Here is a 27,408-nt window from a genome sequence, read left to right as displayed (position 1 = left end):
CCAGGAGTGTTCAGGCGCTCGGGCACCCCGAGATCTTTATTCTGTTTCCGAAGCTCTACTTCTGCTAGATTGCGCTCATGTTCGTAGGCCAGTTTTTTCTCTTCTAACTCCCTCTGTCTTTGCTTCTCTTCCCGCTCCTCTCGGAGCCGCAAGTGTTCCAATGTTATCTTTTGTTCCGCCAATTTCAGTTCTCCGTCCAACCGAAGTCGTGCCAGCTCTAATTCATGGAGTCTGCTTTTCTCTCGTTCTCGGATCTCCTCCGGGGAGAGACCCGATCTCCTTCCTTCTGTCGTTTCTGGTGCCTCGAGGTTTTGGTTTGGGGGTACGGTCGTACCCGTCTCTGCCCAAGATTCTAGGGCCTTTTTGAAGTCTTCTTTCGTGCTCAGTCCTGTGGTAGCAATGCCTAGTTCTATGCAAAATTGTTTTAGCTCTCTGTGGTTGTACTCTTCTAGTTTCTCCATCTGGAATTTTTCTGTGGATCCGCTCTCTTTTGTTGTCATTGTGGTTGAGTCGTGGGGTGAGTTACTCTCTGTACGATTACACGTTGGTTCGGATCGCGCCGCTGGCCACCAATGTTAGACGGGGACCCGGAGGGTCGGCCGAGGACAAGGGGAGAGGCCTCCAGTGAGGGCCGTCTCCAGCGATCGTACAGACGAGTACCTTCCCCCCCACAGATGGACACCACACAAGGATGAGGTCAACACTCTTTATATATGATTCTTGAAGCAAGGTTATCAGCGATACAGTGAGGTCGGGACACGAGGGTCCTCTCAATTCTAGTCTCGGAAGGGGAAAGGGTAGCGGGACAGTCTTGGTACCGGCCTGGTACGGGGGTGGCAAGATGGGTAGCTCACAATCCTCGAGCTCGGAGTTCTGGAAGGTCGGGCCGCGGCAGCGCCGGCAGGCTAGGCTGACAAGTCTTGTTTGAGAAGGGCCGCGGCAGCGCCAGCAGGCAAGGCGATGGTTCACTCAAGGATGGGCCGCGGCAGCGCCAGCAGGTCCCGACGAAGGTGTAGGTTGCAGAGGGCCGCGGCAGCGCCAGCAGGCAGGAGCGATGGTTCACAAGGATGGGCTGCGGCAGCGCCAGCAGGTCCCGACGAAGGTGTAGGTTGCAGAGGGCCGTGGCAGCGCCAGCAGGCAGGAGCGATGGTTCACAAGGATGGGCCGCGGCAGCGCCAGCAGGTCCCGACGAAGGTGTAGGTTGCACAGGGCCGCGGCAGCGCCAGCAGGCAGGAGCGATGGTTCACAAGGATGGGCCGCGGCAGCGCCAGCAGGTCCCGACGAAGGTGTAGGTTGCAGAGGGCGCGGCAGCGCCAGCAGGCAGGAACGAGGATTCACAAGGCAGGGCTGTGGCAGCGCCAGCAGTCCGTCAAGGATGAGTTCTTCAAGGTGTCTCTCGACTCCAGGATACAACTGCCTTCCTGCTCTGGAGCTGCCCCAGTTATAGGTCTGGCCTCCTTTGATGTCCGGACCCTCGCTCTTGGAGGTCGGGAGGTCCGGGATGAGGGAGTCCAGACACTCAGCAGGGGGGTGGAGCCAGCGCCCGGGGAGGCTGGGGGCGATCGGCACCTGGCGGGGGAGAGCCATCGACACTCCTTTCTCCCATTGACCTGCCAAGTGGTCTCTTCACCTCCTGGGTGGATGGTGGTGCCTCGATGTCGGGGCCTGGCCAGGCCCAGGGTTGGGGTCGAGCTGAGGCCACGCGGCCTCGTGGGGCAGTGTCCAAGATGGCGGCTGGGCTGGGGCAATGCTGCTGATGGCGGCCCGGGCCGGCCGATGTCGGGGTGTTCGGGAGAAGGCGTCCCGTTGGGGACGGGTTGCGGGTTGCTTCTGTGGGTTGCCGGGGTGGTTCTTCTGGTGACACCGGGAGAGCCGGTGTTCGGTCCTTATTATGCAGGGAGGGAGCGGCCCCCTTCACGAGGCCTGTCCAACAATTAGCTCATTATTTTCTCATTATTTTGAGTTCTTTGTTGTATATGAGACTGTTTTTGATTATACTTAAAAAAAAACTCTTAATGGACGGCTGAGTAACATGAGCTACATTTTTACCGTCTTGACCGGAGTTTGTGGGGGGAACTACCAATTTAGCTGGCTCATTCATATGCTCCTTTGTAGAAACACAAGCGTCACTGCTTTCCTCATTCTTTTGACATGGCTTAGGTTGAGACACAACATCCATAGTTTCCTCGTTCTTTTGAAGTTGTTTCAATTTTGGCAGTGCCCCACACTGTCGGCCTGATCTCATTATCTACCGTCTACAGACTGGAGTTGGCAAAATATTGATTAGTAGAGCAAGCTGACAGGGCCTTGCCTCAGGATAAGGTTATCCTCCGTTGTTAGAATCTGCACCCCACTCCTTCAGCCGGACTCAAATTGCAGATCTTGCGCAGACAAATCAATAGACCCCAAAACCAGCCCCCCAACGGTGCTTCAACAACTGGATTCAATTGGATTCAGGACTCTTGATTACACTCAAATACTCTTGATTGCTTGATTGACTGCAAAACAAGGCTTACAACCCCCCGGATTTTCGTGGCACAGCCTTACTTCTGGTGAGCGGTGACCTACGAGCACCCGCGGGGGCCTGGTAGGACCTAATAGAACCAAGTATAGGTGCTTAGCTCACTGTCTCTACTAAATACGGCAGTTCCTCCTGGGGGGCCGAATAACCCCTCCCCACAACGCCAGAGCCCAATCGCTCACCTTTACTGGAGTGGGGCCAAGTGGGGACTACCAACAGTGAAGAGGGGGGTTTCAAACCCACATACGGCAACTCTTCGGCTCCAGCAGTGGGTCCGGTTAGTACTCCTCACAGCTGCCGTTTTCCGCCGACACCAGCAACGAAGCAGGGCCAGGAGGCGGGTACAACCCTCTCCCCCACTCTTTCCTTCATCGGCTGCTCAGCATTGAAAAAGGCTCTGGGTCGGCCGGGTCAGCCCTCGCACACAACTTGTAGCGCAGCTCTGCCAACAGCCGTTCAGCTGCTGCGTTCGGCCGCACGTACTGGAAGCGGCCCCCTGGGTCGCCCCCACACAACTCGCAGCTCGCGACTCACAAAGCAGCTGCTCGGTGCAGCTCGCCAACGGGCGTTCAGCTGCTCCGTTCGTGTTGGAAGCTGCCCCCGGGTCGAGCCCCCACACAACTCGCAGCTCGCGGCTCACAAAGCAGCCGCTTGGCCGCGTCTCCTTGCGTCTCCTCCACGTCTCAGAACCGGAACCGGAAGCAACAAATCTCCTAGTTCCCGAAAAGCAATCTTGTGCTCAACATACGTTATTTATGATGAGTTGGGCATTAAATATATCCCGAACACCATTAGACTAAGACCATTGTCACAGTGGATTTCAATCTGGTATAAGAGCTTGCCAACTTTGAATAGATTGATTATCTGTAGTTGTCTCACTCTGGACAACATGAGATCAGTTCCTTGGATGAGCTATATTAAGTCGGACTTCACCATTTTGGGCTGTCCTAATTTGTTCTCATGTCCTGATAGGATTCCCAAGGTGGATCATATATGAGTGAAACTGAATTTTTTAATTCATACCATGGCTGTAAGGAAGGCAATGAATGGCTCAAACCTGCTCTCTTTGCTCCATGTCTCACAAAAACTGTGTTTTCCACTGAGCCAAATTTGACATGGGTGACTATTAATGTGTACCATCTGACTGGGGGTGAATGTTTGCATTGTCCAGCATTCTGTCCATCAAATATTTATTTTGCATATGTCGCCCTAAGTGGGAAGTTTATGCCCAGACGTGGGTCCCGTGCTCACTACACCACTGGATTCTACCTAGCCCTTTCAGGGTGATGCCCTGAAAGCGTTCCCAGGATGCTTGTTCCCGGTCCAGGGAGGACCTGGCTTGGCAGTTCGGGCTGGACTGTTCCCACAAGGAACAGGGTCGAGACTGATTTGCATATGGCTGGGTCCAAACTGGGATGGTGTTGTGAGTAAGTGAGTGAGTTACGGAAGGGTTTACAGTAAATATTTGCATTTAGGAGACTATGAACGAATTAAGGAGAAAGTAATTTGAGAGCTTCAAGTTGTGGGTAGTCAAGGTGCTCATGCGTCTGAGGCGACCCGTCGTGTCAGACTGTTCGTGCCAGGGCCGCCCATCAGATAGTACAGTTTGTAGAAAACGGTCCTGAATATGGGCGGTTTTAGGACCCAGCGGTCTTGGGTTTGCCTCCTGCTCGCAAACCGAAAGAAGCTGAAAACCACATTCTTTTGAAGACTTGTCCGACCTGTTGACTGATTGGGACTGAGATCTGATCATCACGCGGCCTTTCCGAGGGTGGGCGAGGGATGGGTGCCAATACGTGCCAGGGATCGCAGTGCCCCTGCGCACGCCCCTAACCGAGCCCTGCAGGAAGTGCTGTGGGAGAGACCAGGTATGTCTGCAGTATTGGGAGGACACACCAGCCAGATGCGCCAAGGCTGCACTTTGAGCCAAACCCCAGACATTAGCAATCCGAGACAGAGCCAGTGAGGCAGCTCCTCGATGGGGTAATAATATACTGCTCCTTCGGGGATATGGAAGTTGATTGTTACAAATTTAAATCTCAGCAAAGGTAGGTCACTGCGTACTTGCCGCGGTCTGGACCAGCAGGATTGAATGCTGGCTGGTTGACTGATTTACTTACATCTCTTGAGGGTGACCAAGTAACCCCGATTCGACTTCAGCAGGCGTGGCCAGGTTGTGCACAGAACGCACTCTCGCCCCGTGAGTCTAGGGAGCAGGCGATCTCAAAACAGAGGCAAAGGAAGCGAGATAGGTGAATGAGGTGGCGGAGAGAAAGGGGTGCACAGAGGGTGAACGAGAAAGAGAGGACTGGCGAACAGACATGTAAAGAGAAACAGAAGCAGAGGAAGGGAGACACAGAGAAAGACAGTTCAGACATTTGTTGACAAATAAAGAAATGACAGACCGAGAGACAGTGTTAAATGTAGATTTATAGTTAGACACGCGAGATTCGAGAGGCAGATAATAACAGCGGACGGTCCCAAATAACAGAGGCAGATAAAAACAATAGGTAGACAGAGGCAGATGGAGATAAATAGATGGATAAGGGGAGATAGATGCAGAAAGAGGCAGATAGAGACAGGCAGGAGACAGATAGAGGCAATAGGTAGACAGAGGCAGAGAGAGAGATTCATAGATAAATAAGGGGAGATAGATGCAGAAAGAGGCAGATAGATTTATGCCAATAATAGTTAAATGAATTTACATTTATATTACACAATACAATGTTTTGTATATATTTTAAAATAATAAACTTTACTACATTTCCCTATACTTTCCAATGGAGAGATCGCCACCACTGTTACCTCTTTGCACGCTGATGAGGTGCTGTTTTCAATTGTCAGTGGATACTAAGGTACTTACTAAGATGATGGCAAAAGAGATCTGGTACTTTGATAACATATCAAAATAGTGGGACAGGAATATTTTCATAGTCCTCAATTAAAAAATACCATAAATATTTAACAGGCCCACAGAGTAAGTAAAACGAGACAGAAATACTGCAGCAGAAAGTGGTTTTTGAAACATACTCAATGTTTCTTGTATTGTGATCCAGAGCCTCGAAAAGTGACATCCATGTTCTCAAAAGCATTTTCAATCCCGAGTCTCAATAGGTGCTATGTCAGCCTGCACTAAAAGTCTTTGGAAATATGGCTTCAAGCTTTCTAGTATCCAGTAGCACTGAAGAAAACATAACATGAGGGTGTGGAGGTGGTTGTGCTGCACAAATCCAGCATTACAGCATCCAGCGGGTAGAACAATGCACATTTTTATTACTCTAAGCCCAGGCCTTCCTCTTCTCAGCAACTGCTTGAGGATTGTCCTAACTTCCAGATAGACAGTGTGAGGTGCCACCCTTGTTTTAGAGATTGTCTCACTTCTATTCCAAACTGTTTCTGATGTCTGCAAAATTTTCCCTTTCTTTTTAACAAACCCTACACTGTGATAAATGCCTCTTATGACTGCAGGATGAAATCAAACTATCAGCAGTGTAGGCAAATATCGGTTGCATAAGTATAGTAATTCTCAAGTTTATATCTTTCTTAATGATGCTCAACTTTACGTAACCTCACCGCTAAGAAGTCACATATAAGAGAAAATCTTTTCTCTTACCAATAATAAAGCAATGAAAAGGAGCATAAAATTATCTACAACCAGCCTGTAAAATACAATCAGTGTCTCAAACTCCACAAAGTCCAAAACGTATAGGTCAAGGAGTCTTGAAATTTCTTTTTCAATTTTTCTTTACTTGAAGTCATATGCGAGAATGCATACACCAGCCCAGCTAACGCGTTTCGTCCAACATGGACTGTTGGGCATATCTTTTCCAAAACAGGTGAAGCGATCTTCTTGAATTCCGTGGCAAACATAAGCTGGGATTCCCCGTAGCATCCAGAAAAAGAGTTTAAAGGATAATTACCTTCATATCCGACCTGGATTCTTCATCAGTCAAGTTCGAATGCGGTCTGTCTATCCGTCATAGAATATTACTGCAGGACTTTGTGTCTTGATTATGACCAACCTTCGATGTTGTTAAGAGATATCTCCCTCCAAGGGTATAAGGCTGGGAAGACTTGGGAATTCTAAGACAGGCCAAAACACAACATCTCAATTAAGTGTAATATGGAATCCAGATACAACAGTCTATATGACAGGGGTTCCTAAACTAAACTTGAACTCAGGGCATGAAACAAGAGAATCAATCCTCAACAAAGCCACCCACTGGATGAGACACGTGAGGGGCTGTAGATCCATCATCAGGGAGGATATAACTAGTATTAGGAGACTGTCCCTGTCCAGCTCCCACACTGACTGCATTGAAATCCAACTTTGTAATAAATCTCTGGCAGAAAATCTAGTGACGTTAGAGTTTCAAACCTGCCACCCGAAACACTCTAATATACAGATTAGATCTTCCCCTTGGTGGTCAATTACCAAAGATGATGATTTTTCAGATTTAAATAGAATAGATTGACTACATAAAGGTAATTCTAGTATGGATCTGGAAAGTAGCCTCAATATGGGAACTGTGGGAAATAAATACAATTCGTATCCTCTCCTGGAACATTGCAGGCCTTAAAAAAAACCTGGCAATACCAGAATGGAATGATTTTATTGAGAAACATGAGGTCTGCATGTTCCAGGAGACCTGGAGTACGACACCCTTGTATAAATCAGGCTACTCTACCTTCTTTGTCCCTGCTGTTAGCCAAGGCAGGGGCCGTCCATCAGGATCAAGATACGTCATCATTATATGGGTCAAGGTAACAATGAATTTGGATATTACCTGTCATAATTCAAATTCAGAAGATATCTTGCATCTATCTTTTAGGGGCCCACTGAAGGGTAACAGAGTAGATTTGTTTAACGTTTATGCTAGAGGAGCGCCAGCCTGTAAAAAATCGGAAACAATATCTCTATTGGAAATGGCTCTAGAGGGTACCCCCCCAAGATCTAACATCATTTTGGGAGGAGACCTTAACTGCACGTATGAATCCTTAACTGAGGATGATCTACTAGGGGTTACTGAGGAGGATAATAAACAGTCTATCCCCCCACTGAACTTAAGACCTATTAGGAGATGGTCGGTTAGGGCACTCCAGATCAATGCCCTGACATTGGAACATAATTTACGTGCTTTAAATGGTAGAACAATTTCAGACTCTAATGGGGCCATGACCTTTAATAGCCCCAATGGCCAATCTCGTATTGATTACATCCTCCTGGATGCAAGATTATGGGGGAATGTTGTCGATATGGATGTTAAGCAGATGCCGGACAGCGACCATAATCCGCTCTCCGCAGAAATCAGATGGGATCTAAAAAGGAAAACTCCAAGTAACCTCCTATACACTAAAGAAGTAGTCCCATCTAACTGCAATAGAAGGCTAAAATGGCACAAGGTGGCATCCCATGAGAAAACTCTGAAAAGTTTAGGCCTTTTAGTGGGATCTAAGGGTTTGGAATTTAGTATGCTGAATATCTTACAGGGTGATACCCCTAGTCCAGACCTGGGTAATATTTGGAGTGACTTCATATAAAGTATGGGCTCTTACTTTAAAACCACAGGACCGAGCAGACGGAAAAATAATACATCTAAAAATGGCAATCCTTGGTTTACAGTAGACTGCAGGTAAAAGAGAAAAGCCATTTCACTAGCGATTCGAGAAAAGGACCCAGTAGCTCTAAGGGTAGCTAGAAAAGAATACAAAAAACAGTAGAATTGGCAAAACGCACATGGGAGGAAGACCATTGGCAGGAACTTAGGAGGGCTGCCTCCCTAAAGGACTCAACTATTTTTTGGGACCTAATAAATAAATCATCAAGAAGGGGAGTGGATTCTGTCTTACATCATATAACTGAACAGCAATGGCACTCCCATTTCCTGAATCTTTACTCTTGTGAGGCTGACTCCGTACAACTGCCAGTCCCACATCTAGATTCCGAGTTAACCAACTTGAATACTGAACTAGCTGATCCCTTCACTTTTCTTGAGGTCCAAGCAGCTATAAAAAATATAGCCCCGGGAAAGGCTGCTGGCCCGGATGGCTTGCCTGGCGATCTTTTATTACATGACCCGACCCTATGGGCTAATCTTATTCTTCCGTTGATGAATCTCCTGACCCAGGGCTATCCAGTTCCTGAGTCGTGGAAAGGAGCAGAAGTGGTCACGATATATAAAAAGGGGGCTAGAGAGGACCCTGCGAACTACAGACCAATCAGTTTGATTTATGTAATTCAGAAGGTGGTTGGCAGGGTCCTCATATCCAGAACAGTGACATGGTTAGAGGAGGGCGACATCCTAACACACCTACAAGCGGGTTTTAGGCAGAAGGTCGGCAGGATAGACCAAGTCTTCTGATTCACTGCGATTTATTGGAAGACTGTCTCTGTTGGCAAAGCGTCATTATATCTGGCGTTTATAGACCTGAAAATCGCCTTCGACCTTGTTCCATGCATTAAACTATGGCAGGTACTTCAGGATATGGGCTTCCCACGCTACCTCCTCGAGTTGGTAAAAAGATTGCACAATGGCACCTATGCAAGTATTAGATGGGGGAGTGAGGGTCAATTAACTGATAAAATACCAGTGAACAGGGGGATCCGCCAGGGTTGCGTTAATGGCTCCCACCTTGTTCTCCCTCTTTATAAATGGGGTGGCAGGCCATTTGAGGGAGGACCCTGCGGATGCTCCCACCCTGGCAGGTGGGAGCATCCGCAGGGTCCTTTTGTCGTTTTCGTTTCGTTTGGACATGAGGAGGGTGTCGTTTTCGCGGACGACACCCTCCTCATGTCCAAAACCCCCTCTGGTCTCCAAAAACTTTTGAACAGGTTTGATACTTTCTGTGAGGAACGTGGGTTAACAATCAATACCACAAAAACTAAACTAATGGTACTGTCCCAAACAAAGAGATCTAGGAAGATTAATGTGGCACTTAATGGATGTTCACTGGAGGAGGTTGATGCTTTTGATTATTTAGGAGTAAGGGTGAACCGGAGAATGAAGAGGGACTCCCATCTAGCAAAAATACTCCTGAATCTGAAAAGGGCTACGGGAGCCATTTCCAGAGAACACCGAGCCTCCGCAAGTAGGCCCATCGCCCCTGCCCTTGCCATCTACGAGGGGCAAGCATTGGCTGCAACAACATATGGGTCAGAACTATGGGGCTTTGACAATATCCTAGAACTAACGAAATTCGAAAATAAGTTTTTAAGAGACCTGGTGGGCCTCCCAGTCTCTACCCCTTTGAAACCACTACTTCAGGACATGGGCCGTTGTGCAATTAAAGACATCGTCACCCTCCGACCACTACTATATTGGGTACGACTGAAAAGGACACCGGAGCTGGTACAAAATGCTGCAGTTCTGGACGAACTTATTACCCTGAACAGGACGACTAAGATTGTATGGTTGGACAACTTGAGAGACTTGATCACCAACTTGGGGCTAAGTGAAACATGGTTGTCCCAATCACCACCCCCGAAAGAATCCATTAAGAAAATGTACTGGGAATGGGTCCAAGCAAGGGAGCTCGAAAAATCAAATTGGGGGGTTTCAACTGATCAGTTCTTAGAGCACAAGCCGGTGAGGAAGTTGGAACCCTTTCTCGATGTTATTAAAGCACCTAGAGACAGAACCTTGTTTTTAAATTTAGATATGGAACACTTCCATGAACACTTTTACCAGGCGTTGGAAGTCCTCTCTGTCTAACCATTCTAGCTGCCCTGGATTTGCAAACCCTACTGAGTCCCTAGCACATTTCTTATTTGCCTGTAGAGCATACAGTGGACCCAGGAGAAGGTGGCTAAAGCCAGTATGCAGAGAACTGGGAGTCAGGCACTATGCGACGGCACTCCGTATATTGGTAACGGACACAACATCTATGATGTTTTTTTGCGGAGTTGCCAAGTTTCTGGGAAAGGCCTGGCAGATACGTTTAAGACTGATAAAATCGAGAACGGGGTAGGAAACTGTGTATTATAAAGCACTAGAATATCACCGGTTCTCTGTTTTAGGGCTTTATTTTATCTATCTTTTAACTGTATATTGTCTCCATTTGCTGTAGAAAGGACTTCTCTTTTTTAAAGTTTTTACATTCCTTTTAATAATGAACTGTATGTACTTTTATGATAAATTTTATTTTTATCGAAATAAAGTATTACAACGGTTAAAAATTATATATATTACAGCTGAAGACCGAAGTAAATTGATACCTTAATGAGCCCAACTGAATATTTTTTTCGCAAGCTTTAGTGACCAACTAATGATTTTATTAGTGACTCAATGATTTATGGAAAATTCAAAGAGAAAACTACAGAAGGATTCCTTTATTGATTGGGCTCTCAAACAGACTAGCTTAATGACACCTCTTCGATCCATTAAGACGTTTTCTGACAGTGCGGTATAGGGGCGGGGATCCATTTATAGATGGCAATTGACATTGACTTTTTCTAGAAGTAAGATCCACTCTCAAGTAGATATGGAGAGCCTCGAGAAAGACGATGAGGAGAATGATGTGGTAATGATAGGGTTAATCATTTTTTTCACTTCATCTGAGGGGTGTGTAAATCCTTCTGTACCATGGAGTTAATGGTTTCTTTTTTGATTTCCTCTGCAGACTGGCATGCTCCCTTTATGTACACTGGCATCATGGGCTCCTGGACACCTGTGCCCTGCCAGTGCTGCCTCACATCTACAATTCAGTCGTTGGCTGTCATTCAGCTCCGACATGCTGTCAAACCCGAAGCTAAGCGGTGGTTGATTTCGAGGCTGGAAGGACGGAAAAAAGATGGAGGTAAGAAGCTGTGACTGATTTGCTGTCTCTCTAATATATAAGACGGGAGAAGGGTCTTATTTATTCAGGACTGTAACTCAAGATTCCCTCCCAGAGGTCATTTCAGAAACAGTTGTGGTCATAACAAAGCATAATTATTAATGAAAGCATACCAGAAGAAAGACCCTTGTGTAGTAGTTTCCTTTATGTCACCTTCCTTAAGCTATTACTGTGTCTACTACATGGTACAGGTTATTAATTTATTAAAACCAGTCATCCAGTACTAACTTTTATCACCTTAAAAAGTAGGTGCTAATAATATGTTTCTGAATAAATGGGATGTGAGGGCTAATAGAGGCAAACTTCGTGTCCAGGTATCATTTATGACAGCTATGGTTGAAGAATGTTATCAATAAAAGAATACAGTTATTATTTCCATGAATTAGCTTTATTTCTCCATTACCTTTTACCCTCATGAAAAATGTTTACCTTGATTTTAGTTTTAAAGACTGTCATGCCATGAGCCTTGTTAAGAATGCAATAATTTAATATGCTATAACTGATGTTAAATGAAAGCAGTTCATGAGGAATGCGTTAGCAATGGTTAATTTTGTCACGACCTCCGTATTCCTCAGGATCAGGGCGATGCTCAATATGGTTCCACCTCCTGACTTCCTCACACTCTGACTATAACACACAGAGTATAAAGGCGATCAAGCGAGGGATAGGGAAGGGAAGGAACAGCAGTGGAAAGGGAAACACCTGAAACAAGAAAACATAATATTAGTACAGTACAAGTATCCTAACTACTCTCTTTCAGGTCTCGCTAGATTCAAAACAATACCTTGTTAAGTTCCTACCTAAAGGTTCTTCCTGAATCAACAAGTAGATAATTCTCTTCAGTCCGATGCACAATCCACCTAGAAATCAAAGATCCTTCATAAGTACCAAAACCATGTAACCACTCCTTAAATGAATTTGAGATAGTTGCAAGCATTCATGCATACTCACTATCGCACCCCCTTGTATCCCCAGAAAAAAAAAGGAAAAACAAATATTGTGAAATAATCCAGGTCTAATGTTTGTAGAAAGAGAACAAAGTTCAGTTCGGAAAGTTAAGAACATCCCATAAGACAAGCAACATCCTACTCCGGGATATTTCAACCTGGGGTCAACAACAAAAGTCAGAAAAGGAATCCAAAGTACTCCGATTATCAAAGAACAAAGTCTAGCGCTCTTCCAAGAGAATTACCAAGGTCCAGATACAAAAACACATAAGACTTCCTACCAGGAAATAGGCGAAAGTATCCAGGTGCACTAGCCCTCTTCTTGGAGCCTTCTCCGGTCTCACCCTTGGTCTACCAATTTGTAGAATCCGTTTTCGCCGCAGCCACGGAAAAACCGAAAACAAAGGCACTGGGGAAGTCCCGCTGCAGCCGCAAGCGGGCAAGGATCAATAAAGGCGTTCACGCTAAGCTGAGCGAACGCTGGGAATCCCCGCCGCAGAAGTGATCAAAGGGAATTCAAACGAAGGACAAGCCCCGCCGCAGCCGCGAGCGGTGAGCGGTGAAACTCCTAATCCGGAAAGGTGTGGGCGTGTCCTCACTCTCCAAGTGAGACGCGCAGAACACCGCTCCCACACGAAAGCATCCGATGGGGAGTGGTGAAGTTCGGTACGGGGCAGCTCTCTCCCACGGAGAGAAAACTCAGAATGGAAACAAAGGATAAGCAGAGCAGCTGCTCTACAACCAGGCAATCCAGAATCACTTACAACGCTCCTATGCGTAGTACGTGATTTATACGATGTAGTCGCTTCCCAGACGGACTTCTGGGAAAGGTAGTCTTTCGGCACGTGAGGTAACTGTAGGCAGGCGCCAACCGCGTCAAACCCTGACAAATTTAGTGTGCCTTGCGAGTTGACAACACTGCACAGAGCTGCGTGAGTTATTCCAAGTTTTGGGCGGGGGCACAAAATGTAACTTTAACCCCTTCACTGCGGCGGCTATTCCGCCGCAGTGCTAAGGGGGAGGGGGGCCTGTGCGGCGCTCCCGTGCTCGTGATGGAACCGCTCCGTCACAAGCCTCGGGTGAGCTGTGCTTGTGACGGAACGGTTCCGTCACGGCCCCGCCCGCCCAATAGAACGCTCAGCGCAGGCGCGGAATGCGCGCCGTGCAGGCGCGGCGAGCGGGCCATGACGGAACCGTTCCGTCACAAGCATGCAAGGTGTTAAGTTATAACTATAAAATTATAACAATAACTTTTGAATCTCTAAGATTTGGCAGGGTCCCGTGGAGACCACAGGACCAGAGAGGGGGGTCAGAGTATTCCTACCTTAAAACTTTTTGAGGACTCAGCTGAAGCTGAGCCCCAAGCTAGCTGCCAACACTTCCTGGTTAAAGTGGTGGAGCCAATCAGATTTCATCACAGGGACAGGCGGATCCTTGGAGGATACGCGTCCCTATATATACAAATTTGTTTTTCTTTAAGTATCTCAGAAAGTACTGAAAGAATTTACACCAATTCACAAAAAGGTCGCTTTCGGACCAACAGCTACCTTTTTGACCCTGCCCTCTTTTTCTCTACCCCTGCTTGACAGATCAACCCAAAACTTTCCATGCACAACAAGAATCACCGGCACACATTTTTGTGAATATTTCGGAAAGATACGTCAAACGGCATCTAAGATATAGACAAGTCAAAAAAATGCTGTCTTTCCTTTGGAAGCTAAGAACTAACTATAACTACCTACTGGCAACCGCCACTAGGCAATATATATAGTGCCTAGTGGTGGTCGTCATTAGGTAGTTTTAGTTAACTCAGCTGTTCCATAGGAAAAGTGTTTTATGAATCTCCACAAAACTTTCCAAAAAGGGGTACTTATTAACTAATTTGAGCATGGAAAGTAGCAGGGTGATCGGTCAAGCAGGGTCTGAGTAGCTCAAAACACAAATTCCCCATGGATTTATATACTGCTGAACGCAATTGCACCAAATTTGGCAAGAAGCTAGATCTTGGTCCACAGATTGTGCTTTTTAGGTCTCAACGTACAGCACTGCTTTAGCAATGCTTGTTTGTCGAGATTATAGTAAGGCTTTCAAAAGTCTACCCAAACTGCTGCGGATCGGGTACAGTTCATGTGAGCCAGGCACGTGCACATAGCACACCACAAGCCTCGGCATCAGACTTCAAAGGAATGTGCTCCCCCGCCCCCACCACGGCAATGCCGTGAGCTTGTTCTCCTTACCATGCACCCATGGGACTCAAAGGAGCTTAGTTGCTTATTCAAATTCCTTTAAAATGTGAAAACTTTTATAAGCACCTCTACTCGTGCTCTCTTTATGCCTTGAAACTAAATATAACAGTCCTGCCACGCTTTAACTCCCTCCCCCACCCTCCCCACAGAGCGTGTATTTTTTTAATATTTGTTTTCAGCCTATGTCACTTTTACATGAAAAAAATGCCAGCACCCTGCCATCTTAGTCAAACATACCGGCGTGTTGCTTTAAAATCTACACAGCGCGTGCACTGGGTAATTCCGCTTAGAAGGAGCAATGTAAATAGTTAAATGCATGCGCTCTATATATTTAGAAACAACAAGCCTGGAAGGTTTAAGTAAGAACTAAACTATGTGTAAACTGGTGACAAGGCTAACTTTTGTGAACAATTAATCCTCCTCCACAAGCGCGTGAATCCTGCTTCTACAGCTCCTTCCTCTCTACTGGGAACATACAACAGGCGCCACAAGGCAGGCAGAGACATCCTCATTGATGAATGCTTTTGAAATTCCACGTGTGAACACTAAACAGACCCGAGGCCCCAGGAGAGCAGAAGGCACACAGAGACATCCTCCGTAATTGCTGTTTCCCCTCTGAGGCCAATTAGTTGGCGCTTAACTCCAACCTTTTTGCTTTATCAAAAGCCTTTTTTTTTTTTAAAAAAAAAGGATACTGTCTCAAACAGTATTGTTTGCATGCACGATTTTTATTAAAACTTTGTTCGCCCAATTTCATCATTTCACACACGCAAAATTGTTCCTGAAGGCTTCATAAAATTACAAAAAGAGAAGTTGTATTTGTTAAATCACCTTGGGCCCGGCTATGGTGTTTTGTAACAGTTGATTGATTCTAAACAAGCATTTATTTATGACATCAAACCCTACAACTATATTGCTATCATTGAATATTTCTACAGTTGACTATTTTTTGGAAGTGGAATACGTGATTAGCAGGCTGAGCTGTATTATAAAGTGCTGCGTATGTAAAGCGCTCCAATGTCTTCGGGTCGATTTTTTGTTATATAAATGTACTTCTGTTTTGTTAAAAAGTAAAGGGACTCAAAGAAGCTTATTTGCGTATTGAAATTGCTATAAAATGTGAAAACTTTTATAGTCACTTCTACTCGCGCTCTCTTTGTGCTTTGAAACGAAATATAACAGTCCTGCCTTGCTTCTGTTTTGCAACAGTTGATTGATTATAAACTCGCATTTATTTCTGACATCAAACCCTCCAACTATATTACTATCATTGCATATTTCTTCAGTCGACTTTTTATTGGCAGTGGAATCCGTGATTTGAAGGTTGGGCTGCATTGTAAAGTGGTGCGCGTGTAAAGCGCTCCAAAACTGGTGCGTGTGTAAAGTGCTTTAGTGACTTCGGGTCCAGTTCGCGCTATATAAATGTACTTCTGTTTTGGTAAAAATAAAGGAACTCAAAGTAGCTTATTTTTTTCCTATTAAATTGTTTGCAATTGAAAACTTTCATAAGCACCTCTACTTGCGCTCTGTTTTTGCCTTGAAAATAAATAAAACAGTCCTGCCGCGCTTCTGTCATGCAACAGTTGATTGTTTCTAAACTCGCATTTATTTATGACGTCTAAACCTCCAACTATATTACTATCATTGATTATTTCTACAGTTGGCTCTTTATTGGAAGTGGAATCTGTGAGTTGCAGGTTGAGCTGCATTGTAAACTGGTGCACGTGTAAAGCGCTCCAATGCCTTCGGGTGCAGTTTGCGCTATATTTATGTACTTCTGTTTTGGTAAAAATAAAGGAACTCAAAGTCGCTTATTTTTTCATTAATTTCATTAAAATTGTTTGCAACTGAAATCTTTCATGAGCACCGTATATTTACTCTGTTTGTGCCTTGGAAATAAATAAAGCAGTCCTGCCGTGCTTCTGTTCTGCAACACACACAACCACACACACACACAACCACACACACACACCTACAACCACACACAACCACAACCACACACAAAACCACACAAACACACACAAAACCACACACACAACCACACACACACAACCACTCACACAAACACACACACACACACACACAACCACACACACAACCTCACACACAACCACACATACAGCCACACACACAAAACCACACACAGAACTACACACACAACCACAACAACACACACAACCACACACACAACCACAACCACACACACACACACACAACCACACCCAACCACACACACACAACTACAACCACACGCACAACAACACACTCAACCACACACATACACACACACAACCACAACCACCACTCACAACCACACACACAACCACACACAGCACCACACATACAACCACACACACACACAACCACACACACACAACCACACCCCCCACACACAACCACAACCACACCCACCCACACACACACAACCTCACACACAGAACCCCACACACACAACCCCCCACACAACGCCCCCCCACACACAACCCCACACACACACACAACCCCCCCACACACACACAACCCGCCACACACAACCCCACTCACACACACCCCACACACACAACCCCTCCACACACACACCCACACACACTGCACCCTCACACTACTTTATGCTACACACACTGTGCACTCACACACTGCGCACTCACACTACTTTATGCCAGACACACTGAGCCCACACACTGCGCCATCACACTACTTTAGTCCACACACACTGTGCCCTCACACTACTTTAGGACACACACACTGCACCCTCATACTACTTTAGGCCACACACACTGCACCCTCACACTACTTTAGGCCACACACACTGCGTCCTCACACTACTTTAGGCCACACACTGTACACCCTCACACTACTTTAGGCCACACACACTGTGCCCTCACACACTGTGCCCTCACACACTGCACCCTCACACACTCTGCACCCTCACACACACTGCACCCTCACACGCACTGCACCCTCACACACTCTGCACCCTCACACACTCTGCACCCTCACACACAATTACACTCTACTGAATACAACATAAACTCCACACAATACCAGTCAGTGCCACATAATTCTATGCTACATAATTACACTGCGCTCAACGCAAAATACACTCCAAATACCACTCAGTGCCACATAATTACACACCACATAATTACACTCTACTGAATGCAACACATACTCCACACAATACCACTCAGTGTCACATAATTATGTGCTACATAATTACAATGCAACATGCACTCCAAACAATACCACTCAGTGCCACATAATTACATGCTACATAATTACACTGTGCTCAATGCAACATACACTCCTCATAATACCACTCAGTGCTACATAATTACATGCTACATAATTACACTGCGCTCAATGCAACATACACTCCAAATACGACTCAGTGCCACATAATTACACGCCTGTCTATCGCCCTCACTCTATCTATCGACCTTACTCTATCTATCGCCCTCACTCTATCTATTGCCCTCACTCTATCTATTGCCCTCACTCTATCTATTGCCCTCACTCTATCTATCACCCTCACTCTATCTATCTATCACCCTCACTCTATCTATCTATCACCCTCACTCTATCTATCTAACGCCCTCTATCTATCTGTCGCCCTCTATCTATGTGTCTATCGCCCTCTATCTACCTATCTATCGCCCTCTATCTATCTATCGCTCTATCTATCGCCCTCACTCTATCTATCTATCGCCCTCTATCTATCTATTGCCCTAACTCTTATCTATCACCCTCACTCTATCACCTTCACTCTTATCTATCTGTCTATCGCCCTCTATCTATCTATCTATCTATCTATCTATTGCCCTCTATATGTCTATCTATCGCCCTCACTCTATCGATCACCCTCTATCTATCTATCTATCTATCGCCCTCACTCTATCGCTATCTATCTATCTATCTATCTATCTATCTATCTATCTATCTATCTATCTATCTATCTATCTATCTATCTATCTATCTATCTATCGCCCATACTCTCTATCTATTGCCCTCTATCTATCTGTCTATCGCCCTCACTCTATCTATCGCCCTCTATCTATCTATCGCCCTCTATCTGTCTATCGCCCTCACTCTATCTATCGCCCTCACTCTGTCTATCGCACTCTCTCTATCTATCACCATCACTCTATCTGTCTATCGCCCTCACTCTATCTATCGCCCTCTATCTATCTATCTAGCGCCCTCACTCTATCTATCGCCCTCACTCTATCTATCTGTCTATCACACTCACTCTATCACCATCACTCTATCCATCTATCTATCGATCGCCTATCTATCTATCTATCTATCTATCTATCTATCTATCTATCTATCTATCTATCTATCTATCTATCTATCTATCTATCTATCTATCTATTGCCCTCACTCCTATCTATCTATTGCCCTCTATCTATCTATCGCCCTCCCTTTATCTATCTATCGCCCTCACTCTATCTATGTCTATCAGACTCACTCTATCTATTGCCTTCACTCTATCCATCTATCTATCGATCGCCCTCACTCTATCTATCTATCTATCTATCTATCTATCTATCTATCTATCTATCTATCTATCTATCTATCTATCTATCTATCTATCTATCTATCTATCTCTCTATCTATCTATCTATCTATCTATCTATCTATCTATCTATCTATCTATCTATCTATCTATCGCATCACCACATCATCACTCAGCACCACCACAGCATCACTCAGGGGCACCACAGCATCACTATGCGCTACCACAGCATCACTGAACGCCACAGCATCACTCGTCGCCCCCACAACATCACTCGTCGCCACCACAGCATCAATCTGTGTAACCATTCAACAACAACTGGTTCAAATATGTTCTATCAATGTTTCAAGTTTTATTACAAATGTCACAAAAATATGTTAATATTTCACTCTGTTCTTGGATTTTCGTCACAATAAAATACACTGAACATAATCTTCCCACAAGTTATTTACAAAAGTTTAAGCTGTTGCCATTATACTGCCATTATACATTACAATAACTTTTATTTAAATATTAATTATTTAAAAAAATTAAAAGCCATTGTTATTTGTAATATCAATACATCTAAGTCACGTAAATACAACACATATTGCATTACAAATGCTATAGGTGTCACATTTGCGAAAGTTATAACTATTGGCATTGTAAATGACAAAGCTATTAATTTCGCTTTTTTCAAAACCAACACATAAATAAAAAAATTGTAATTTTTGTTATTTGGTGTAAATCCGTTTAGTAGTTTTTGAGAAATTAAGGTTGAAAAATAATTGCAAATCTGGACGGTTGGGTCAGCAATAGTCTTGAGAGACTCTCACAGGATTGGCAATTTAAAAATAGAGCATTCTGATTGGACCAGGGGGCGAGCGCTCTAACTGGCTGCCAGCGAAATGAGAACAATGTTGCTGGCAGTCATTACATGACTCATGGACTTAGTCCCCCGTCCTAAAGTTGAAAAAATAAATATTATAAGGGGGCAGGTTAGGGATATCCTGACTCCCTAGACCCCACGGGGCAAATCCAAAGGAACCCTCCTAAGACCAAAAAGGAAAATAAATCTACAAAAAACGCTGCTTTCCCGCTGGATTGAAACAAAAACAAAGTGGCGGCCTGGCCATATTCATGAAGTTATAGGACCCAAAGATACTATCCCGCTCGGACACACTCCCTGAGCCACTAATGGCTCCGGGAACTCCATCCCCTGGGGCCGGCTCAGTAGCTATGACCTGGGGAGCCCACCCCTGGAACATAGCGGCTTCCCTGACACTACCGGCATGGGCAGGGAAACCTGTGTTTGCTGTCACTTGACAGGAGCATGTTTTAACTTCCTGCAAAGCGGGAGCAATCACCAAGTCCGCTCCCAGCAGACTGGAGCTTTAAAAATGCTCCTGCTCACTGAGAGCGGACTTTTGATCTGTTTTCCTGCCTACACTGAAATGGACAGGGAAACAGATAAAAATAGTGCTCCTGCCCGAGAGGAGCAACATTAGGAGCTGCTCCCTCCGGGCGGGAGCAATGCCAGCTCCGGCTGTATGCTGGGTCTGCTTGACCTTGGGGCTCCCCTGTGGCCCTCAACGACTATATGGTGGGTGCCCTGGTCTTTAAATGTTCAGGATCTGGAGGATGGGGTCCCCAAGGCCAATAACGGCTTGGGGGGGGTCGCAGCCCCTTCCCCTCCCCCTTATTTTTAGAAATTGCCTTAGGGGATGTGTATGTATGTATAGGCATTTATATAGCGCACTACTTACCCGGAGGGTCCCAAGGCGCTTCAACCGCTGCGAAACCCTTCCTGGCTTCCCTGAGAGATGGTCCCTTAATGGGTATCTCCAGGGTGAGACCAGGCATCCCCGGCGGTCTGGTGGGGCCGTTAGTGAAGATGAGGCAAGCTAATGCCCAGAGTTGCCGAGTGTGATCGCTGATCAGAGTGGGCACCGAGGCGAGAGAATTATTGAGTGCGCTGACCCTGGTCCAGAAACCTGCCGCGCCGGGATTCGAACCCTGGTCCCGGGCCGTCCTCTGCTCTCGGGTCTGCCGCCTCTAACCAGTGAGCCACACTACTTCACTGGGGATGTGGTCCCCAGATCCTAACAATGTTCTGGAAAGGGAGTTGTGCGGCCTTCCTCCCTATTATTTTTAGAAATTGTCCTGGAGAATGTGATCCTCAGGGCCTAACAATGCCCGGGAAGTGGGTCGCGTGGCACCCTCCCCTTTAATTAAAAAAACTAATTACCCAGGGGGCTGGTGGCCCAAGGGCCTAATAAAGCTCAGGAAGGGGGGCCACAATCTTAAAAAATAAATCGTAGCCCGGGGACGCATTGGAAAACTAAGGGGAGGGGGTATGTGCTCCCATTCTGAGCCATTATAGGCACCGGGAAGCCCACCCCAGGGCTGAATGTGCCAAAAAGGGGAAAGGGCCGCATGGAGTACCCTCGCTGAGCCATTAATCGCCCAGGATACCCCATCTGCCGGGTCCGTAGCCCTCGCCCAGGATACAGCTGTTTCACCGCCCATACTGGGGCATGCCTGGAAAATTGTGTTTGCCCCTACTTGGCAGGGGCATTTTTGAAACTCCCACTAAATGAGAGCTTTAAAAATGCTTCCGCCATCTGGGAGCAGGCTTTTGATCTGTTTCAGATCAAGATATTGCTCCCACCCAGAGGGAGCAGCATAATAGGTGCTCCCTAGAGGCGGGAGTAATGCCAGGAGTAATGCTGTCCCCCAGCATGAAGGGAGCGGGCTTGGGGCGTGGGGGCCGAGGTGCTTCACTTGCGGCCCCCAGCATGTATATGGTGAATGCTTTGGGTGGGCATCAGGGCACCCACCACTTTAAAAAAGAGGCCTCGGGGAATGAGGTCGCTGGGGCCAGAACAGGCTCAGACAAAAGGCTACACAGCACCCTTCCCCTAAAGAACAAGCATTGGAAATGCAATAGGTCTCACATTAGGAAAGTTTGAGCAATTGGTATTGTAAAGGACACTTTTTGTATTTATGTGTTGGTTTTGAAAATAGCAAAAGTAATAGCTTTGTCAGTTACAATGTCAATAGTTTTAACTTTCGCAAATGTGACACCTATAGCATTTGTAATGCAATGTGTGTTGTCTTTACGTGACTTAGATGTATTGATATTGCAAATAACAATGGCTTTTAATTTTGTAAATAATTAATACTTAAATAAAATTTATTGTAATTTATAATGGCAATAGCTTAAACGTTTGTAAATTAATTTTGTGAAGATTATGTTCAGTGTATTTTATTGTGACAAAAATCCAAGAACCTTGCATTTGCACCTGGTGGTGGATGTGGTGGTGGTGGGTGTGGTGGATGTGGTGGTGGATGTGGTGGTGGATGTGGTGGTGGTGGTGGTGGATGCGGTGGAGCATGTGGTGGATGTGGTGGTGGATGTCATGGTGGATGTGGGTGGGGGAAGGGAGAGGTTAAGGAAGACAACGTTAGATTGGCATTGTGGCGACGAAAACATCTATGCCATGCCACACTTAGTGTCATGCGTGAGGACTCAACAATGTCTAGGGAAGAGTGTTAGACTGAGTGCTCAATTGGGCAAGTCTGTGATACGCGGATTGCAAGGCCAGTTTTAACATTGCTTTAGCTGAGGTCTCCCCTCTTAAATTAATATCAGGGCGTATTCTCCATAGCCTTGGGTCCCAAAATCATCTCTCTGCTCTTTAAAGAAGTCCTCTCAATTCATCGGTGTTTTTGTTAGACAAGGGCGGGAGTGCTATGTCCTTGGACCCCAGGATATTAGTCCTATTACCCAAGATGCTGAGTTCACTGCAAGTCCCCTCCACAATTTTTTTTCCAGTTAAAAATTGTAAAATGAGTTTGTGGTCCTGTAATCCCGGCAGACGGCTGCTGCGAATGTTTGGAAGCTCTTTGGCTGTGGCTGGCAGTTCATTATTAACGAGTAGTAAGTAATTCACTGTTTGTGTAACCTGTTTACTAATGGTTTTTCCATCTGCCTACATCTGGGAAAGTCCTCAGTGGAGGGGGCCGTTGTCCCGCGCAGAGAGCCAGCGCCTGTCAATTGAAAGTAAATGGCCCGGCCCTCTGGCAGGGCTAGAATCGGGCTCCCAGGCCTTTGATTTATTGTTGGGCCTGATTAAAACATACAGCGCTCTGTGCTAGCTGCGCTCCACACATTCACACAGCCCGGGCTCCAAACATGCTGCAGTGCATCGAACCGCCTCGCTAAAATGGCCACCTTGAAAGAGATACGAATTGCAGCCTGTAAAAGTTGCGAACTGAAAAGGAAAATCTTTAGCTGCCTTTTATCTTTGTCGGCAGTGTACTCCTAGCCACTTGGCAGGCGTTTCTGAAGCAGTTACAAATAAGAAGCTCTTGTTTAAGAAAAGCCAGAGAAATGCTGGGAGAGAGAGAGAGTGGGGAGGAGAGTAGGAGGAGGAGGGGGGAGGAGAGTAGGAGGAGGAGGGGGGGAGGAGAGTAGGGGAGGCAACGCCTAGCGGCCGTGCAACCAAGAAGTGAGGGGGCGGAGCTGGGGGATGCTGTGAGAGAGAGAGTGGGCAAGGCAGGCGGCTGGGGGCATCTCTGCTCTTTAAAGAAGTCCTCTTAATTCATCTGTGTTTTTGTTAGACAAGGGCGGGAGTGCTATGTCCTTGGACCCGAGGATATTAGTCCTATTACCCAAGATGCTGAGTTCACTGCAAGTCCCCTCCACAATTTTTTTTCCAGTGAAAAGTTGTAAAATGAGTTTGTGGTCCTGTAATCCCGGCAGACGGCCGCTGCGAATGTTTGGAAGCTCTTTGGCTGTGGCTGGCAGTTCATTATTAACGAGTAGTAAGTAATGGGCCTGATTAAAACATACGGCGCTCTGTGCTAGCTGCGCTCCACACATTCACACAGCCCGGGCTCCTAAAATGCTGCAGTGCATCGAACCGCCTCGCTAAAATGGCCACCTTGAAAGAGATACGAATTGCAGCCTGTAAAAGTTGCGAACTGAAAAGGAAAATCTTTAGCTGCCTTTTATCTTTTTCGGCAGTGTACTCTTAGCCACTTGGCAGGCGTTTCTGAAGCAGTTACAAATAAGAAGCTCTTGTTTAAGAAAAGCCAGAGAAATGCTGGGATAGAGAGAGTGGGGAGGAGAGTAGGAGGAGGAGGGGGGAGGAGAGTAGGAGGAGGAGGGGGGAGGAGAGTAGGGGAGGCACGGCCTAGCGGCCGTGCAACCAAGAAGTGAGGGGGTGGAGCTGGGGGAGGCTGTGAGAGAGAGAGTGGGCAAGGCAGGCGGCTGGGGGCATGTGCACGCGCTTTTAAGCTCAATGCGCATGCGCATTGAGCTTAAATTTCATGGGCACTGCAAGGAATCGCCACGATTCCTTGCAAGTTGGTTAAAGAGTGTTTAAGCCCCCATAGTCTCGCAAGCTCGATGCGCATGCGCATCGACAGGCGAGACCTAAAAAGGCCCTGGGGATAAGGTCACTGTGGCCTTTTTAAGGCACCTTATTTAAAAACAAAAAAAAGACACCTACAAACTCCCCCAGTTTGTTAGTAATATGTAGCGGAGTTCCAGCCATTTTCCAAGCTGATGAACAGTGTGTTTTCTTGACACTTGTGCATTTAAAAACGATCTGAAATCCTTGATGGAACTGAATGCATCATTCATTTATTGGAGTGCAGTCTCTTCTATAGTCAGTGTCCAAGACGAGAGGGTTCTTTCTTGTCGCCTTCGGATTGAGGGTATAATCCACGGTTCCCCCTTTTAATTGCTGCTGAGCATGCAAAGGCACCAAATCCCCTACAAGCTCTGCTTGTTTGGCTCTACCCCTTCCACGTTAGCAGTATTCAACAGTGCTGGTTCTGCGTGGGTTGGCCAAAGAGCTGGCCGTAGGCCAGTCCCTGTTGCCAATCCTTTGCTGTGCACGTACAAATGCCGGGCACAGTGTGAGATTGTCTGCCTGTAGGGGATTTGCCACCGGGTCTGGAGGATGGCTTTACCTATGGTAAAAAAATATTACTTTGTGTTAAGAAAACCGTTGAAATTTTCTGAAAAAAACCCAAGATTAAAATAACATTGTAGTTAGTTGTGATAAAAAGATCAATCAAGAGGTACTTATTTAGCGGGGTTTATCATCCGAGAGGGTATCTAGTTGCTTGGCTGTGTGTATCAGTCAAAGAGCCAGGTCGTGCGTCCCTTCCTGAAGGATGAAGTGCGGTCGTCGAGGGGGAGGGTGTTCCAGGAGGTCTGTAAATTGGTGATTGAAGTTTGTGTAGATGGTTGCTATCTTGTTGTAGAAGTAGTCGGTGAGGGCGTTGCAGAGCTGTTGTGAGGAGGGGACTGAGTTTTCGGTGGCTGACAGGCAGGTTAACTCTTTGACCATGGTGAGGAATTTACTGGTTTGGTTGGTGCTGGTCTCTATCGGGTGAGTGAGGGCTTCTGTTTTGGTGGCTTTGAGCTATCTGTGGTAGTTGTTGAGGGCACACTTGAAGGTGGCTCGGTCATAGTGGTTCTTGTTGGTGCGCCATTTTCCCTCCTGTTGTTTGCATCTGCGGATTTGCCGTGCTAAGTTCTGGGGTGTACCAGCTGGCTCGTTTAACTCTTTTTTGGGAGCGACTCAGTCAGCGGCACTGGTGATCAAGGCACTGAAGTTCTCTAATGCTTGGTTCAAGTTGATGGTAACGTTGGGCAGTGTGATGCTGAGGGCATCCATTCATTTGTGCTGATTGACCTTGGTCCAGTTGCGGAGTGTGCCGCTGTGGCTTTTGGGGCTGGTGCCATGCGTCCAGCGAAAGTAAAGTGTCCTTTGGAGGTCCAACCAAGTGAGGTCTGTGGTGTGACTGTATCTGATTCTGTTGCTGGACATGAAGATGGCGTTCAGCGTGTGCTCTGCTTTGTGCATGGGGTCTGTCATTAGTTGCTTGAGGCCGATGTCACGTCCAGTCTTTCCAGTAGGTCAGTAGAGGGGGATAGTCTCGGTGAAAGTTTAGGTCTTCCAAGAAGATGTAGTGTTCGATTTCAATGGCAAGCGGGTCTGTGAATTTGGCGATTGCGTTGCCGATTCGTGGTTCTGGCAGTCTGTAAGTGAGGGAGCCTTTGATGGTGGCTTTGTCGTATGTGCGGAGCTGGAAGTTCATGTGTTCCAAGATCTGTTTTGTTTTAAATGAACCTTAGAAATTCACTGAAAAAGTCAAAGGTTAAAGTAACGTTATACTTCAGTGAATGTGTCAGGGACAATTTTAACATTTTAAACCAACAAAATATACCGAAATTCACCAGTTATAGTTAGCAGAGCTCACTCATGGCATGTTTTATGACATAATTTATAACATCACTGATGACATCTCAAATGACATCATTGATGCCATCACTGATGGCATCACTGATCACACCGAAGTATAAAGTTACTTTAACTTTTGTTTTTCTTTACAGTGAATATGTCTATCTATACTAATATAATAAAGAGAGAGCCCAAAACTTTGAGGCGGGTAATCTCAGGAACCACTGCACCAATCACAACTCCCAATACAGCGTTGGAAAGGGTAGTTGCAGCAGAAGGACATAGGCTATGCAGACGCCCACCATATACATTTAAAAGGTAAAAGAACCGTGCCAGCAAAGTAGTCCCTTGTGGGCGTGTCTGCGTTGTGCTGTGGGCGTGTGCTGGGGGCGTGACAAGCGCTGGGGGCGTGTGGTACGTACTGCTCTTCATGCCATTTCTCATATCGTGTGCTGTGGGCGTGTGCTGGGGGGGTGGGCGTGTGGGGGGCGCGGGATTACGGGGAAAAAAAGCGAGCGGTGTGCCCAATATTTCATTGCTTTTTCTTCCCAGGTTCTGTACATTCCAGCCCCGGGTGTCCACCCTGCTCCCTTTAAATACCCCTGCACCCCATAATCATAACCCACCCTTACGCCTTGAAATACCCCAACACCCCTAAACACTAACCCATCTTAACCCTATGAATATACCCTGTACCCCAAAACCCAAACCTACCCCATGAACCCTAAAAATATCCCTGTACCCCAAAACCCAAGCCTACCCCTGAACCCTAAAATACCCCTGTACCCCAAAACCCAAACCTAGCCCTGAACCCTTAAAATACCCCTGTACCCCAAAATCCAAACCTACCCGATAACCCTAAAAATACCCCTGTACCCCAAAAAACGAACCTAGTCCTGAACCATAAAAATAACCCTGTACCCCAACACCCAAACCTACCCCTGAACCCTAAAATCCCCCTGTATCCCAAAACCCAAACCTAGCCCTGAACCCTAAAAATACCCCTGTACCCCAAAACCCAAACCTAGCCCTGAACCCTTAATACCCCTGTACCCCAAAATCCAAACCTACACCATAACCCTAAAAATACCCCTAT

At 46.3% G+C, this 27,408-nt stretch overlaps 1 protein-coding gene across 1 annotated transcript in view; it reads left to right on the top strand.

Moving 5' to 3' along the window:
• Positions 1 to 4,187: 4,187 nt before the first annotated feature.
• The window catches only part of LOC147668715 (anoctamin-10-like), a gene marked incomplete at its 3' end in the record, with an annotated part of 165,332 nt that continues 142,111 nt past the window's right edge, over positions 4,188 to 27,408 (top strand). Inside the window, exons 1-2 of the mRNA XM_086948486.1 lie at positions 4,188 to 4,389; positions 11,141 to 11,317. Of these exons, the coding sequence (XP_086804612.1) occupies positions 11,158 to 11,317 (160 nt within the window). The remainder of the gene's footprint in view (positions 4,390 to 11,140; positions 11,318 to 27,408) is intronic.

Source organism: Lissotriton vulgaris, unplaced genomic scaffold (genome assembly GCF_964263255.1).
Source record: "Lissotriton vulgaris unplaced genomic scaffold, aLisVul1.2 SCAFFOLD_1144, whole genome shotgun sequence".
Lineage (NCBI taxonomy): Eukaryota > Metazoa > Chordata > Amphibia > Caudata > Salamandridae > Lissotriton > Lissotriton vulgaris.
Note: the sequence above shows the minus strand (reverse complement) of the source record. Positions and strands in the feature narration are given on the sequence as shown.